General features: G+C 52.0%; 6 protein-coding genes across 6 annotated transcripts, besides 2 other annotated features; 3 read left to right on the top strand and 3 right to left on the bottom strand.

Annotated features, from left to right (window-relative positions):
- Window positions 1-676: 676 nt before the first annotated feature.
- UA08_03685 (hypothetical protein) lies at window positions 677-2,756 on the top strand (the record flags this gene model as incomplete). The annotated part of the gene is made up of 6 exons (XM_020266013.1): window positions 677-969; window positions 1,022-1,129; window positions 1,189-1,334; window positions 1,558-1,642; window positions 1,862-2,255; window positions 2,319-2,756. The coding sequence occupies 6 exons, from the start codon at window positions 677-679 to the stop codon at window positions 2,754-2,756; spliced, it is 1,464 nt and encodes a 487-aa protein (XP_020121534.1).
- A 403-nt stretch (window positions 2,757-3,159) lies between these two features.
- Window positions 3,160-4,801, bottom strand: UA08_03684 (hypothetical protein; the record flags this gene model as incomplete). Its single annotated transcript, XM_020266012.1, has 4 exons — window positions 3,160-3,644; window positions 3,729-4,125; window positions 4,214-4,635; window positions 4,705-4,801. 4 exons carry the CDS (start codon window positions 4,799-4,801, stop codon window positions 3,160-3,162), a joined length of 1,401 nt encoding a protein of 466 aa, XP_020121535.1.
- Window positions 4,802-5,677: 876 nt separating this feature from the next.
- Window positions 5,678-6,619, bottom strand: UA08_03683 (hypothetical protein; the record flags this gene model as incomplete). Its single annotated transcript, XM_020266011.1, has 1 exon — window positions 5,678-6,619. The coding sequence occupies one exon, from the start codon at window positions 6,617-6,619 to the stop codon at window positions 5,678-5,680; it is 942 nt and encodes a 313-aa protein (XP_020121536.1).
- A 195-nt stretch (window positions 6,620-6,814) lies between these two features.
- Window positions 6,815-6,866: a repeat region (Identified by RepeatMasker using a combination of RepBase library and repeat library created with RepeatScout).
- Window positions 6,867-7,081: 215 nt separating this feature from the next.
- Window positions 7,082-7,132: a repeat region (Identified by RepeatMasker using a combination of RepBase library and repeat library created with RepeatScout).
- Window positions 7,133-7,274: 142 nt separating this feature from the next.
- Window positions 7,275-8,328, top strand: UA08_03682 (hypothetical protein; the record flags this gene model as incomplete). Its single annotated transcript, XM_020266009.1, has 2 exons — window positions 7,275-7,323; window positions 7,370-8,328. 2 exons carry the CDS (start codon window positions 7,275-7,277, stop codon window positions 8,326-8,328), a joined length of 1,008 nt encoding a protein of 335 aa, XP_020121537.1.
- An 83-nt stretch (window positions 8,329-8,411) lies between these two features.
- Window positions 8,412-11,738, bottom strand: UA08_03681 (hypothetical protein; the record flags this gene model as incomplete). Its single annotated transcript, XM_020266008.1, has 10 exons — window positions 8,412-8,513; window positions 8,580-8,666; window positions 8,721-8,909; window positions 9,003-9,227; window positions 9,407-10,095; window positions 10,330-10,405; window positions 10,738-11,430; window positions 11,501-11,575; window positions 11,664-11,693; window positions 11,736-11,738. The coding sequence occupies 10 exons, from the start codon at window positions 11,736-11,738 to the stop codon at window positions 8,412-8,414; spliced, it is 2,169 nt and encodes a 722-aa protein (XP_020121538.1).
- A 450-nt stretch (window positions 11,739-12,188) lies between these two features.
- UA08_03680 (hypothetical protein) lies at window positions 12,189-14,040 on the top strand (the record flags this gene model as incomplete). Its single annotated transcript, XM_020266007.1, has 3 exons — window positions 12,189-12,339; window positions 12,409-12,723; window positions 12,785-14,040. 3 exons carry the CDS (start codon window positions 12,189-12,191, stop codon window positions 14,038-14,040), a joined length of 1,722 nt encoding a protein of 573 aa, XP_020121539.1.
- Between the last annotated feature and the right edge of the window lie 14 nt (window positions 14,041-14,054).

Below are 14,054 nucleotides of genomic sequence, written 5' to 3'. Positions count from 1 at the left end.
TGGGCTTTTCAACGTGCCTTAGGAACCCACAGTAAGTGCCTACCTACTCTTACTTTAGTAGTGGTATACCAATTGAATCAGGAAAAAGAAAACACACGAATGGTGGGAAATATTGATCAAGTTCTGCATCATTCTGAAGACATCCGATGTATGGAAGCACCGACATCAGCGCACTTTTTAACAGGTTTGGTCTGGTAGCCATCCTCTCACAGATCAAGAGTGAAACACTTTTCTTCCACATTCCCATCTGATTTAAGTCTAGATAAAATTCACTGCTCAAGAAAGACTTTATTCAAGAATTTGTTGAAGGGGTTTTATGTGCTTCGGAGATTACGGCAGTGGACTATTCTTAACGCCTGCGGGCAGGCTGCTATCTCCGGCACTGTTGGGCCTCGATGCCTGAAGAATCGGAGAAAATCAAGTACTACGTATGATCGATCGCTCGCTACTCCAGAGTCCCAAACATGGGGGAAGATCATGCTTGGAGATCTCGGGGTTAACAGCCAGGCCTTGTCGTAGCAACTTTCTGCACTACATCTCCGGCATAAGCAATGCAATGCTCCTCTACCGTTCGCTAGCCGGGGTGGTCACTACATATATAGATTGCCCATGTCCCTTGCCCCCCTGTGCCATGTAATCGTCGATATCATCAATCGTCAACTCTCAATTGACTATCATGGCATCGTTTCTTGTGACAGGCGCCGAATTCGTCCGGCAGTTGGCCGCCAAACCGGAATCCGAGGTCAAATTGGTGCTTGCAACTTCGCGTGCAGAGAACGAACGTCTAAAGGAGTTGACTGAACAGTACGCTGGGCGAGTGGTCTTTGTTCCTCTCACCGTTGGCGACGAGACGAGTATGCGCAATGCCGTGCCTATTGTTGAGGCTACACTCAAAGAAAAAGGATTGAATGGGCTGGATGTCCTCATCAACAACGCCGGTATTGTCGGCTGGACGCATGCAAAGGAAATGTATAACTCTCTGGAGTTTATGGTGTAGATGTGCGTTGCTGATGTCCTTCAGGGCCGACTTGGATGAGGTTTTCCATGTCAATGTTACTGGCCCTCATACGATGATCCAGGCTTTCCTGCCGCTCTTACGCAAGGGCAATGACAAGAAAGTCATTAATATGTTAGTCTAACTAGTTGAGTCCTGCCTTTTTCTGTTGTTATCCTAAAATCTTGCTTTAGTTCGAGCTCAGTGGGCTCGATCGCTCGACAAGGTTTCTACAAGGACCTCTTACAAGGTTACCAAAGCCGCCCTGAATGTGTTGAGTGTCGTATGGTCGCAGGAACTGAGCGAGGAGGGATTTACCATTCTATGTCAGAATCCAGGGGTAAGCCACGTCTTAATCTTGCTTCCTACGTTGTCTATACTGATATATATATATATATATATATATAGTATATATAGATATAGATATATAGTCGGATGCAAGTTCATAGCGGACAGATCTGATTTGCCCGGCCGGCCCGGACGGAATATCTAAAAATCCCTGCGTTAGTCGCACTACTACTGTATGTAAGCCTTGAATGTAACTTGAACAAACATTTTGAAAGACTGTCAAAATTATCGTATTGCACAAGATGCTCCGGCCTCGCACTGTGCTCCGCTTCATTATTTACGCCACTCTCGCTTGGCTCGGTATGTGTGTCTGTCACAGTTCAATAGCATTGCAAGAGCCAACACTTCCAAGCCCTGATCGCCGTATATATTGGCCTACCCAACTTTTCGCGACGTGATAATGGCACAGACTACGCGACCAAGGTGTTGAAGTCGGGCAAAACACTGACGCAGGTTTACGGGCAAGTAATTGGGAAGACAATTGAATGCTGACTGGCTGCCCTGCTAACTCTCGAGTAGAGCGGACTTTTTCCCACGCGATGGCTCTGTCGGTTTCACCAGCAACAATGAAGACCGAAGTAACATCGCTTTAAGCTTCAAAATCGATGAGGCTTCTGATTCGCTCGTCGTCTGTGGTACTGGGAGAGTCCCTCTATCTAGACCGGCGGAATTATCGCCCGAGCAGCAACAGGAGGAAGAATACGAAAACGACGGCCGAATTCGTCTGGAAACTCTTCTACGCGTGTCAGCGCCTGCAGGCGATCACGATGGAGTCAATATGCCTTGGTTTGACACGGCGGATGCCATTCTAATGTTCCACTTTATCCATCGCGACGAAGCGCTGGTGAACCTGCATGTTCTCTACGCGCTCGACGGAGGAACGCTCGAGGTGTGGCCGGGCGGGGATGATTGGGTAGGCATACCATCTATGTCCCTGAAGGACTTACAAAAGACTGACAGGAAGACACTTGTTTAGACCCGTCCGTTGCCGTTGCAGAATGAACACCCTCTTCTGTCATTGACTCTGGACAGCAGCAGCAATGAGCATCGTGTGCTGGCAGCAAACACGCCTCCTCCTCCACTGTCCAGCTCGCCCAGCCCGACATACCCAATCCGATGCACCGTGTTCATGGTCCTGGCACCACTGACTATTGCGGGCATGGGTATCTACATGAGCATTGTCTTGGTTCTGTATGCAGTTTTGAACCTCTTTTTCCGGCTCTTTTGGGTCCTGGCGTTTTCGCTCTTGGTTTACTGGCTGTATAAGCGTAGACCTCCCGTGGACGACTTTGTGCATGAGGTTATTGATGGCGTCGCTGGCGGGTTTGTCAGAGTGCGAGATTGGCTGGGTAGGTCGTTGTCTAGCAGAGAGGAACAGCAAGACTCTCATGCTGAGCTTGAAAGTAAGGGTTAATTACTTTCTGGATAGATGAAGTATATACTTGCTCTCATCTGTGGACATCTGAGCTATGTAGAGACATAAAAAATAATAATAATAACCATTAGCGTCAATCATCACAGTATAACTATGAACATGACTATCTGCCACACGCTCACTCTCTTCTAATCTCTGGCGATTCAATATTATGAGCCACGCCCGATGATATATTCTTGTCATTCTCTGTCTCCAGATCCTTTTCCCTACCATATAGCCTGTTCGACTCTTCGAGTCCCTTGCGAGAGGTCTCGGGCAGGACTAGCCAGGCATACACAAAACCGATGACAGACATGGCGGAGAAGAACCAGAATGTGCCTTCTGGTTTTAAGGAGTCTTTTCGGAGGAGCATGGATGGGGTGGCCTATATGCAATAACCCAATTAGTAACCCAGTTCAATCCGGATGTCATTGCCGTTGTCCGAGGCAAAAAGACTAACCTTGGACAATCCCATACGATTAGCATAATGCCAGCACGTCACAAGACTAGAGCCCACGATGCGAACGCGAAGAGGGAACAGTTCCGCAGTAATAAGATACTGCACCGAGTTCCAGCCCAAGGCCCAGCCCACGCCGACGAAGAAAAGCATGACGACCGATCCCATGGCTGCGTGTCGTGCGGGTGCTGCTTGCTTGGTGACTTCGGAGAGGTTGGAATACACAGTTAGGAAAATGGAGTCGTAGACTAGGGCGACAATCTGGATGACGAGTCCAAGATAGAGCGTCTTCCGTCGTCCGAGGTAGTCGACGAGCAGCAGCGCGCTGACCAGTGCACATGTTAACTTAACCACGCCGAAGACGGCTGTAGTGAGCAGTTTTTCGTATTCGCCGCTGATACCGAAGATTCCGAAGAGTTCGGGGGCGTAGGCTGAGCAGTCAGTTGACACGCGCACACACACACACACACACAGAGAGAGAGAGAGAGAGAGAGAGAGAGAGAAGGGCAACATACTGGTGACTGAATTCGGCCCAGACCACTGACTCAGACACTGCAAGACAAAAACAAAAGCAATCCGCTTGAGATTCGCAGCCGTCATGAACAGCTCCCGGAAAGTATCAATCCATCGCCGCGACGCCGTCTGCTGATACTCCAGCTCGAGCTGGATGCGCGTGTTTCTGAGCTCGGTCTGAACCAATTCGTGCGTCGGCGGCAAATTCCAGATGCTCGCCAGGGCATTGCATGCATCGTCCACGCGGTCTTTCTTGCATAGAAAGCGAGGGCTCTCCTCGCAGAAGAAGGATATCAGAAACAAAATGCCGGCCCACATGATCTGAACGCTCTGGGGGATCACCCATTGTTTTGCACTCGAGTTGGAGATGTGGATGGATGCGCCCCAGATGGAGAAATACTTTCAGAGTCAGCATGCTTTCGTACGCAGTGCACAGGGTAGTATAGCAAAAAGGGAGGGAGGCGCGGGGGGGGGGGGTGCAAAATACTCCGATCACGATTCCCAGATACTCAGACATGCCGTACATGTTCACCATCATCCCACGCATGCGCCGAGGAGCGACTTCAGCGAGATAAATAGGCGCAACCACGCCGGCTTGTCCGAGGCCCAGGCCGATGATAAAGCGTCCAGCGTAGACCTGTCCAATACTGTTATTGGCCGAGGTGATGAATATGACCGAGCCAACAATCCACATCAGACACAGTTCGCGCATTGTCCACAGCATGCCGATTCGCTCAGAGAGAATGAACGCCAGCACCGCGCCCGGCAAACTGCCAATGTGCACCATGGAGGTGACATTTGACAGCCGGTTTGCGCGCTGCGAGGCACTCAGATAGTCGGCGTGCATGTGGAACTCGTTGATGAAGGACTGTTCGGCCACAGTGCTGGCGATGAGGCCCTCGTCAAGACCTGCAATGGAGTCAGCATTTCATCATGGATATACAGAAGGGGAAAAGAAAAAAAAAAAAAAAAACAAACCTCGACCGCTGCCCGAGAGCCCAAAACAGAGCGCAGCACAGAGGAGTTTGAAGGTCAACCCATCGCGCAACAGATGGCGCTGGCTAGCATCGACCATTTTGCTGTTTCTGCTCTATATCCAGGTACCTCCAAACTCTGAATCTCTCGCTGATATGAGAGAAAGGTCCAGTCCATGAAGAGCATATTGGCACATCTTATACGATTTTTGCCATTGTTGATATCAAACGCAAATGCACAAGAAATTTCTTTTGGGGACCCCAGGAGACAATCCCTGGCTCGTCGGGTCCTCGTACGGAGTCCTCCGCAGAATTTTACGCAATGCCTGTCAGATTATAGCCCTTGATTTTCTTTTCACCCCACGCTATGAAGTACTTTACTACGTAGTACTGATATCGCTTGCGCGTCCGGAGTAACGAGACGAGAGCAAGGACGCTGGGATTCTGCGTGCAGTATACGATGTCTTTCAAGGTTCCCTTGTGCAAATGCCATAAATCAATCCCTCGTGGTTCGGCCAATATCTAAAAACATGTTCACCAATCACGCTGCTGCCATTTCAAATTTTTTTTATCCCGCACTAGGATCCAGCTAAAAAGCTTGAATCTAATGTAAAAAAGCTTGACTCTAATATAAAAAAGCTTGACTAGAAGAGGGGGAGGGGGGCGCCTCATAAGTGGCTCAACTTTCGAAAGGCCTGCTAGGACCTTGGAAGCCCGGAGTATATGGAAGAGATATATTAAGCAATAGATACAGTCACTAGTTATTTCAACCGAACGAGATATATAATGAAACACACAAAAACGCCGCAAGCCGAAAGTTCTGTTTGCATGACCAAGTAATAACAGACATTGAGTAATTAGTATCAGTATCCTGGCCGTTCATCAGTCGTAAGTCGTCTCCGTCTCTCCCAGGAGGAATTATATATATATATATAGTTGTTTTTGTTTTGCCGTCATAGTCAAACCCATGTGAATGATCATGAGTTCGCCGGAGCTATAGACACGTCGAGACCACCGCCCCAGGGAGGCAATTCCCGGCCATGCGACGTCGCATTCCCGGGATAGTCTGCTTCGCCAAATCCAGCAGGACCCGCAGCATTCGTCGCCGTTGTCGTTTCGCTCCCTACCCTGTCCATCGTCGGGGGCTGGCCATTGGCCGTTGGAGCTGGTAATCCGTGTGCTGGTTGTGCTGCGGCTGCCGGAAGATAATTGTTTCCGGTGACATTGCCCTGGTTGGGGAAGAAGCTCTGGTTCAAGGTACCGCAGGATGTACATGTGAATTCGATTTTGAAATTGGTAAGCACTAGCTGCGCTGCTACGGGGTGTCCGGGTTGCGGTGCGGGTTGTTGATGGTGCGGAGGATGTGGTGGTGGTGGTGGTGGTGGCTGAGGCTGGGAGGATATTTTTGAAGTAGTGGTCGTAGGAGGAGTCGGCTGGGAAACAGGTAGTGAGATGGGATGCACATATGCCTGTCCGGTCGATGTAAGAGAGGTAATTTGTTGATGCGGCAATGTCGAGAGGTCTCTGGCATCTGCAGGACCTGGTTGGGTATGTGATAGGGTGGCTAGAGACGGTTTATTCTGCTGCGCATGTACAATAGCCGCCGGGGTGTTTTCCGAGGGAGAATCATTGCCATCGTCTTCCATCAATGCGGATGAAAGGCCATTCTCCGGCCACCCGCGGTCGTCAGCCAACGGATCGAAAGCTTCGTTGCCGACCCGGACTGTTGCAGCAGCAGCAGCAGAAGAAGGGACCGACGCCTGAGGAGGCATGTGATCCGTGACCTGAGCATGCGAGCCTCTCGACTGTCGCGGTTGTAGTTTGGTCAGGGCCCGCTGGGCCTGTCGCATTGAGATATCGTAGCCGTGATAACGCTTCACTGCCTCCACCACGTCCTGGCCCTTGATCTTGCTCTTCATGTCAAACAGCTTGGGTATCTCGTTCAGCAAAAACCGCACGTGCGAAGCCTCGGAGCGCGCGGGCGTCGATCCAGATGCAGTGGCGATATTGCGTCGGCAACTGTGCGTATCCTGCAGGCTGGTGATGTAGGTGGCATTCTTGTTGGCACGACACACGACGCGGAAGTAGCAGTTCGGAGACGAGCGACATCCGAGCACGACGCTCTTCTTGTTGCTGCGCACGACACGCAGGTCCCAGTGCTGGCGCACGGAGATGCTGCGAATGGCCGCTTTGAATTCCTCGAGTGAATTGAAGCGCTGGCCCATGGCGAGCTCGGTCACGACCTCAGCCATCATATGATTTGATTGTAAGCAGCTCTACCGTCGCCTCGTCCGCGATAAAGCTGCGAGGACGAGCGACTCCATTCGCGAGTCGAATCGGCGAATAGGAGGGCAGAGTCGATATTCCGATGGATAGTGTGATGCTGATGCTGATGTTGATGTTGATGCTGATGCTGATGGCTGATGCTGATGGCTGATGGCGAAAGATGAAAATCGGAGTTGAAGTGGTGGGGCGAGCTTAAGCCGCAAGTTTCGGCTGGGTCGCCGGCATCAAAGGGACAGCAACAACAACAACATCATCATCATCATCAGTGACCAACTGCACGACCACAATATGGCGTCCTATAAGCTGCTGGACCAGGAGGAAGAAGGCATGAAACTCTGTCAAGCCCGCTTGTGCCACTTACATACTAACGCCCCCTTCCCCAGACACCCTCCACAAATCGCGCCTGCTCAACGTCGAAGAAAAACCATTCAAGCGCATCACCAAACGCCTCCTTGCCAGCGACTCTCTGATAACGACGCCCCTCTCGCTCCCTCCAACACCGCCTCCAGACGCCGGTGCAGCGGATGACGACGAAGACGAAGAACAACAACGACGCAGGCACAAACGGATCGAAGAATGGCGGCAATTCAAGGAAGCCGTTACCCTCGACTTTGCCGCCTTCGAGAGCAGCATCGCGCGCATACAATTCCTCCTCACAAACAACGAGAAGGAGCGCGAGCGCTACGCCGCCCAGAAACTCCGCATCCAGTCCACCGCACAGGACGTGCGCGACAACACGGTCGAGCTCCGCACCCAGCTCGAAGCGGCGCAAAAACAACTCAATCTACGCAAGACCTACGACGAGCTAACGGAGAAGATTACGAGCAACCGGCTCCTTCGACCGCGCGAGGACCAAAAGGCGAACCTGGAGAAATTGCAGGTCGAGATTCTGGAGCTGGAGAAGGAAAGCAGGGAATACGCCGAGACGTGGTCGGAGCGGCGTGAGCAGTTTGGTCGTATTGTCGAGGAAGGATTGCAGCTCCGTCGCCTCATTCGTGACGAGAAGGAGGAAGTCGAGCGGAGAGAAGGGATGCAGGAAGGCGATGGCGGGGATGGCGATGATGATACCAAGGGAGGAGGAGGAGGTCTTAGTGGAGTGAATACTCCCCGGCCGGAGTCTGAGGCGGCACAGTCACAGTCTACAGAGGAGCCGACTACTCTCAGACTACAAGCGGATCGACTGCAGGCAGAGACAACGGGTGCCGCGTCGCCGCTGCGGCAGTCGATATCTGTCTCGGAAGAAAAGGTCGGGGAGGATGTGGATATGGCAGATGAGGGGGAGGTGGATGAACTGGAGGAAGGAGAAGCTGACGAAAGAGATGGGGTGATGGACACGACGTAGGCTTTTTTTTTATTTCTATTTTGTACACATTATAAGCGGTTGCATGGCATGTTGTATAAGATTAATTCAGTATAGGGCGTCAATCATGCAATTTCCCTCAGCGACGTCTTGCCCTGTGACACGGCCTCTTTGGCAGCAGTGAGCTGCTCGACGTTGCTGGCCTCTCCTTTGTGGCCTTCTTCGACCTGCAGGAACAAGTTGAGTAAAAGGAACCCTTCATCCTAAACCAGGACAGATTCATGGAGACTTACAATAAGCTGTTCCAACTTCGCCAGAGCATCCGTGATCTTCTGCTTCAACGTCGGGAAAACCGCCTTGGTTTCTTCAATTGCTTGACGCTGTAGCCATGTAAGTTTTAGGCATCGAGACTGAGAGGGAGTGAAGAAACAGACCTCCTGCTTCAGTAAGAACTCGCGGTTTCCTTCATTGTCGTCTGCGGGGGTCTCTGATTCGAGCTTTTGGAGGCGCTTGGTCTGCTGCTCTAGCTCGCGATGGTAGGAAGCTTCCTCCTTGACGAGACGCTGCACGGAGGAGGTGGCGATGGCTAGGGGGGATGCTGGAGGCATGTTGGTCTGTATTATCTGGGAGTTAGTATAGCAAGCAAGTAGAAGACAGATGTTTGATATATATATGATGTCATATGGTGCAGTTTAGAAACTTCGCCATGACAATACGAAGAGACAGTAAATAGAAAGCAGAAAGTTCTTTTGTTTCGTTTCCCTCTTTTCTTCTTCCTTCTCCTTCTTCTTAGTCTTGCATGAGAACAGAAGGCTTGTCGTGATATTCTTGGTGGGATGTCCCATACACCAAGCATGGTAGACGCAGTATGTGGAGTCATATTGAAGCATGTAGGGGATGTTGTCCACCGGCAGAGAGCAAAATACACACAAGATTCTTACCTGAATTTACCTGTAGGAAAATGAAAATGACCGTATGCAAGGTGTTCAGAGAAAAGTGGTAATGCTCTCACGTTCCCCCCGCGAGGGGAGTTTGTTTGCATTGTTTGCTTCAGTCTGTTGTCCACTGCACTTCTAAACTATCGCCCTGATCAAGCGCCCACTTCAACAGACAAACACACCCCGGCCCCCTTCTGCGTCTCATACAGACCAACGGCATTTTCCACCCGCAGACAAATCTCCGTCCACTCGACGTGAACGCGAACCTCGCCCGTGCTCACGCTGTTTGATGTGTCAGACCGCCAGCCCAGCTTGCGGTCGATGATGGTGGCCTCGGAAGGTGCCGTGGCCGCCCACAGCGACGACTTTGCTTTCTTCGTCTTTGATGATCTGAACCACTTTCTACTACCACTGTGCGCAGGCTCGACAACGACCGGAGGAGGATTCGTTGACTCGCCGGCGACGCGATGACCGCTCATCGCCAGCCGCATACGCAAACTGGCCGCCAGCTCGTCGAGGACAAACGGCTGTCTCCAGAATTCCACCGTATGCTCCTCCCCTTTCAGACGAACCAGCTTGACGACCTCGGTGGACGCAAAGCCTACTATCTCGGGCTGTGAGTAGGATGATGATTCCAGCGGCGGCAGCGAAGTCACGTTGCACGGCACAAGCAGAAAGACGGTCTTGTAGATGCCGGATGCGCTTTGGCTGGCCAGCAGCGGGTCAATGTAGGTCGACAGGACGTCGCGCACGCGCGAGAGACGTGCGTCGTCGAGCTGTTGGTGGAGCGTAGCAGGGGTCCAGCCTGATGCGATGCTCTCCTCATAGGAGGGCACGGGGTCGTTCAGAGGCGACGGTCTCGACATGACTTCTATAATTCGTCTTTGTAGAACAACAGGGATTTATGCTGTAGGACTCGGTGATCTATTCCCTCATTATCAGGCTAAAGTCAGCCTTGCGGCATTTAATTCGCCCTAACCGCTGCCAAGTCTGGACTTGACGGGTAATCGCGACGACAGATGGGCTGACTAGCATTTCTGCCTGGAAAATTTGACTCTGGAACTTTGGTCCAGGCATAGACCTTGCCCTTTACGGACTACCGTACGTATATAATGACTTCGCTGAGATCGATGTTCGTGGATAGCGCGGATGTCCGGAATCTTGGAAGACTCCGGAACTACCTATGTGAGTCCGCGGTAGCAAATACTAAATGATTGGCATTAATCAGTGGAAATTGACTATTTCATTTCTTCCAGTCACGCGTATACATATAACGCCACGTGAATAAGCAGGGCGTAAATAGCTGTGCTGGTGCGTCGGCGCCTGGTTGGTACCTGAGGCATCCGCTGCCCCCGTCCTCTTTTGATGCATCTTAGTCAGCCCCGCAAATCCGGGGTTTGATAGTTAACGGTTGTTAGAGTACTACAATCCTCCCCTGCTTGAAGAAAGTTGACATTAAGTAATGCACCCATTTTTTGTAATGGACAAAGTCAGATTGAAAACATCAACGCACGCGAAATTTCTTCGTTACTCCCACTGTATATACTCTCCTCCCAATACCATTTAGCTCCTCGTTCTCTACAATCGGCCCCGAGTGCCCCTCCAGCGCCACCTGCAACATGCTTGCAGCGAGGTGGTGCATCATAATGGAATTCGCCAGCTTGCCCACCACCCAAGTGCGCAGCCAGGCGCCCTGGGGCTGCACAAACCCCGGCCTCGCAATATAGACTTCAAACAGCCCGCCGGGTCTCGTCTCGGCGTCAAGCCGCAGCAGCTCATTCTCCAGCTGTCCTCTCATGCGGCGATTGTCAGCCAGAAACCACAGCTTTTTGGTCTCGTCTTTCTCGGGCAGTGCGCCGCTCAAGTACACAAACTTGAACGGCCTACTGCCTGTCGACCGGGACTTTTCAGCGGAGAAGCGTCTCGCAGTGCTAATGGCAAACTCAAAGTTGATTTTGCGATTCAACTCGGCGGGCCGCACGGGCACGTTGGTGCCGAGGCAGTAGATGCATGCATCTGCGTCTTGGACGTGGGAGAGAAGTTCTGGCGGGTGGTGGAGGAAGAAGTCGTCGTTGTCGACGATCATCACGCGGAGCTTTGCATGCGAGATGTTCAGGTCGCGGCGAGATAGGGCAAACGTCGGAGACGTCGGCGTGCGCCAGGCATTGTGTGAGCACTTGGTGGCCGATGTAGCCTGTGCTGCCGGCTAGGATGATTTTCATGGTTGCACTGGCACTGGTCAGAGCAGGAATGATGTCCTGGAGTGAATAAAATACCCTGCTCTGTCTGGAAGATCCCGGGCGTCTTATGCCGCGCTCGACGGTTCGGTGTGAAGTTGGGCCGCCAGTGGCCTGTGTGACTGATAGAAATTCCAGAAAGACATTCTTGAAGCAATCTCCGAAGTATATTCTCGCGCGCTGATTGGCTGTTCCGCGATACCTGCCGGAAGAGGTTAGTCAACGTTCTATACTATTGACTACATAACTTATATAGCACTGTATAACTACTAACCATCATATATACTGCGTACCTAGAATCGAAAGAACTGAGAATATAGAATATAGCTGGCAGAAGCGAGAGAATCCAATAATGTCACGGTCTTGCTATCTCATCCCTGCTACGGATCTAACCAATCCTGTGCTTCTACACTAGCCCAGCTTTAATCTCATAGTGCGCACTAGCATGCCCAATTCGGCAATCAGTCGCGTGCGAAATCAGCCCGCTTATCTGCCTGCATCCAGAATTTACTTTAACCGCAGTGTGCGTTGCGGTTGTAAGCCCTAGTCACTAAGTATCTGCATGGATACCAGCGGATAAACACTATCACACTGTTACTGTTAGTTAGTCCTTATCAGTGGGTACATGGCTCGGTCTCCAGTATAAGATGGATAAAAGTTCGTGAGGGAACCCCAAAAAAAAAAAAAAAAAAAAAAGGAAGGCTCAGAGCTCGCCCATTCTGCCGCCATGCCTCAGCTTCCGCAGCTCAACCTCAGGTCGCGGCTTTCTCGCCGGGTGGCCGACTTCAAGCAGGCGACCCAGAGCAAGGAGAACTTCCACAAGTACATCCAGACCAAGGACAGCGAGAACAACGGGCACTGGTCGTGGATCAACGAGGGTGACCACCCATTGATTAGCACTTCCCCGAAATGCTGGCGGGGATCAAGTCGCTGATGATATGATATAGATTTGCTCCCAACGCCGCTCGAGAAATGCAACTGGCGCTCTCGGAACTATGTCTTCTTCTACGCATCGCTGTCCATGGACAATTGGACGCTCGGCTCGGGCTTGATTGGCGTTGGTCTCAACTGGTGGCAAGCCATCATCGTCGTCTTCGTCTCGCAGAGCCTGGGCGCAGCGGCCTCGGCGCTGAATGCCCGTTGCGCTGAACGATACCACATCGGATATCCGGTCGTTGCGCGCTCGGTGTTTGGCATGTACGGCTCCTACTATGCTGTGGCGGCGAGAGCCATTCTCGCTGCCATTTACTTTGCAACTAAAGGTGGGTTGCCCTTCGGTTCCTGTCTGTCCCCTCGTCACTGACCGGGCCAATCAACACACAGTCTATACCGGAGGAGCCTTTGTATCCAACATGCTGCAGGCCGTCTTTGGGTCCGGCTACACGAAGATCCCGAATCACATCCCGGCCGACATTGGCTACACGACCAAGGAGATGCTAGGGTTCTTCCTCGCGTGGATAGTCTACGTTCCGATTGTCTTCCTGCGGCCATACCAGCTCAGGTGGCTGTTCACCCTCAAGATCGTCACCATCATCCCAACGATGGTCGGCCTCTTCATCTTCTGCATGGTCAACACCAAGGCCGATCTCGCCCTGAACGAATTCGCCCCCGGCAAAGGCAGCGTCGGCTGGCTGGTCATGTACGGCCTCAACTCTGGCCTGGGCTCACACTCGACGCTGGTCACCAACCAGCCCGACTTTTCGCGCTGGAGCCGCAACAAGTGGAATTCCACCTGGACCCTGATCTTCTACCCATTTGCCGCGACCCTCGCCGCCGTCTTCGGCATTCTGTCCACTTCCGCCATCAACCATGCATGGGGCGTCAAGCTCTGGAATCAATGGGATCTCCTCACGGCCATCCTCGAGCGCTACCCGCATTCTAGCGCGCGCTTTGCCGTCTTCGTCTGCGCCGCGTGCTGGGCCATATTGACCATGGGCACCAACATTGCCTCCAACCTGATTGCCTTTGGATCGGATACCTCCATGCTGCTGCCTCGCTACCTCGACATGCGCCGGGGCCAGGTGCTCTGTCTCCTCCTCGCCTGGCCCATTTTCCCCTGGAAGATCCTCGCCACTGCAACCACCTTCACCAACTTCCTTAGCGGCTATGGCCTGTTCATGGGCGGCATTAGCGGCGTGATGATTGTCGACTACTACATCTGGACCAAGGGCAATGTGTTTTTGCCTTTTCTCTTCAACCCGCACAACAACACGCACTACACATTCACGCACGGCTGGAATATCCAGGCCTATATGGCGTATATCTGCGGCATTGCTCTCCCACTGGCCGGGTTCTGTGGCAAGCTCGGCGCACGCGGTGTCTCCGAGACTGCAATGCATTTGTATTACCTTGGCTGGCTGCTGTCGTTTTTTGTCTCCATGTTCACGTATTCGGCTATTTGCATGGTTTGGCGCACGCAGAATCAAAAGGCGGTTGCCATACTGGGTCTGGGGTATGAAGAAAAGGCGACTAGTAGCGACTATGATTTTGCCGCGTATACTACCAACACGGGCGCTATTGTTGGTGAAGACTTGGTCGAGGAGAAGGTTATTGTTCCGGAGGAGTATGAGGTTAAGTAGGATGGTTTTACTGA

Source organism: Talaromyces atroroseus (genome assembly GCF_001907595.1).
Source record: "Talaromyces atroroseus strain IBT 11181 chromosome Unknown scaffold_3, whole genome shotgun sequence".
Taxonomy (NCBI): Eukaryota; Fungi; Ascomycota; class Eurotiomycetes; order Eurotiales; family Trichocomaceae; genus Talaromyces; species Talaromyces atroroseus.
Note: the sequence above shows the minus strand (reverse complement) of the source record. Positions and strands in the feature narration are given on the sequence as shown.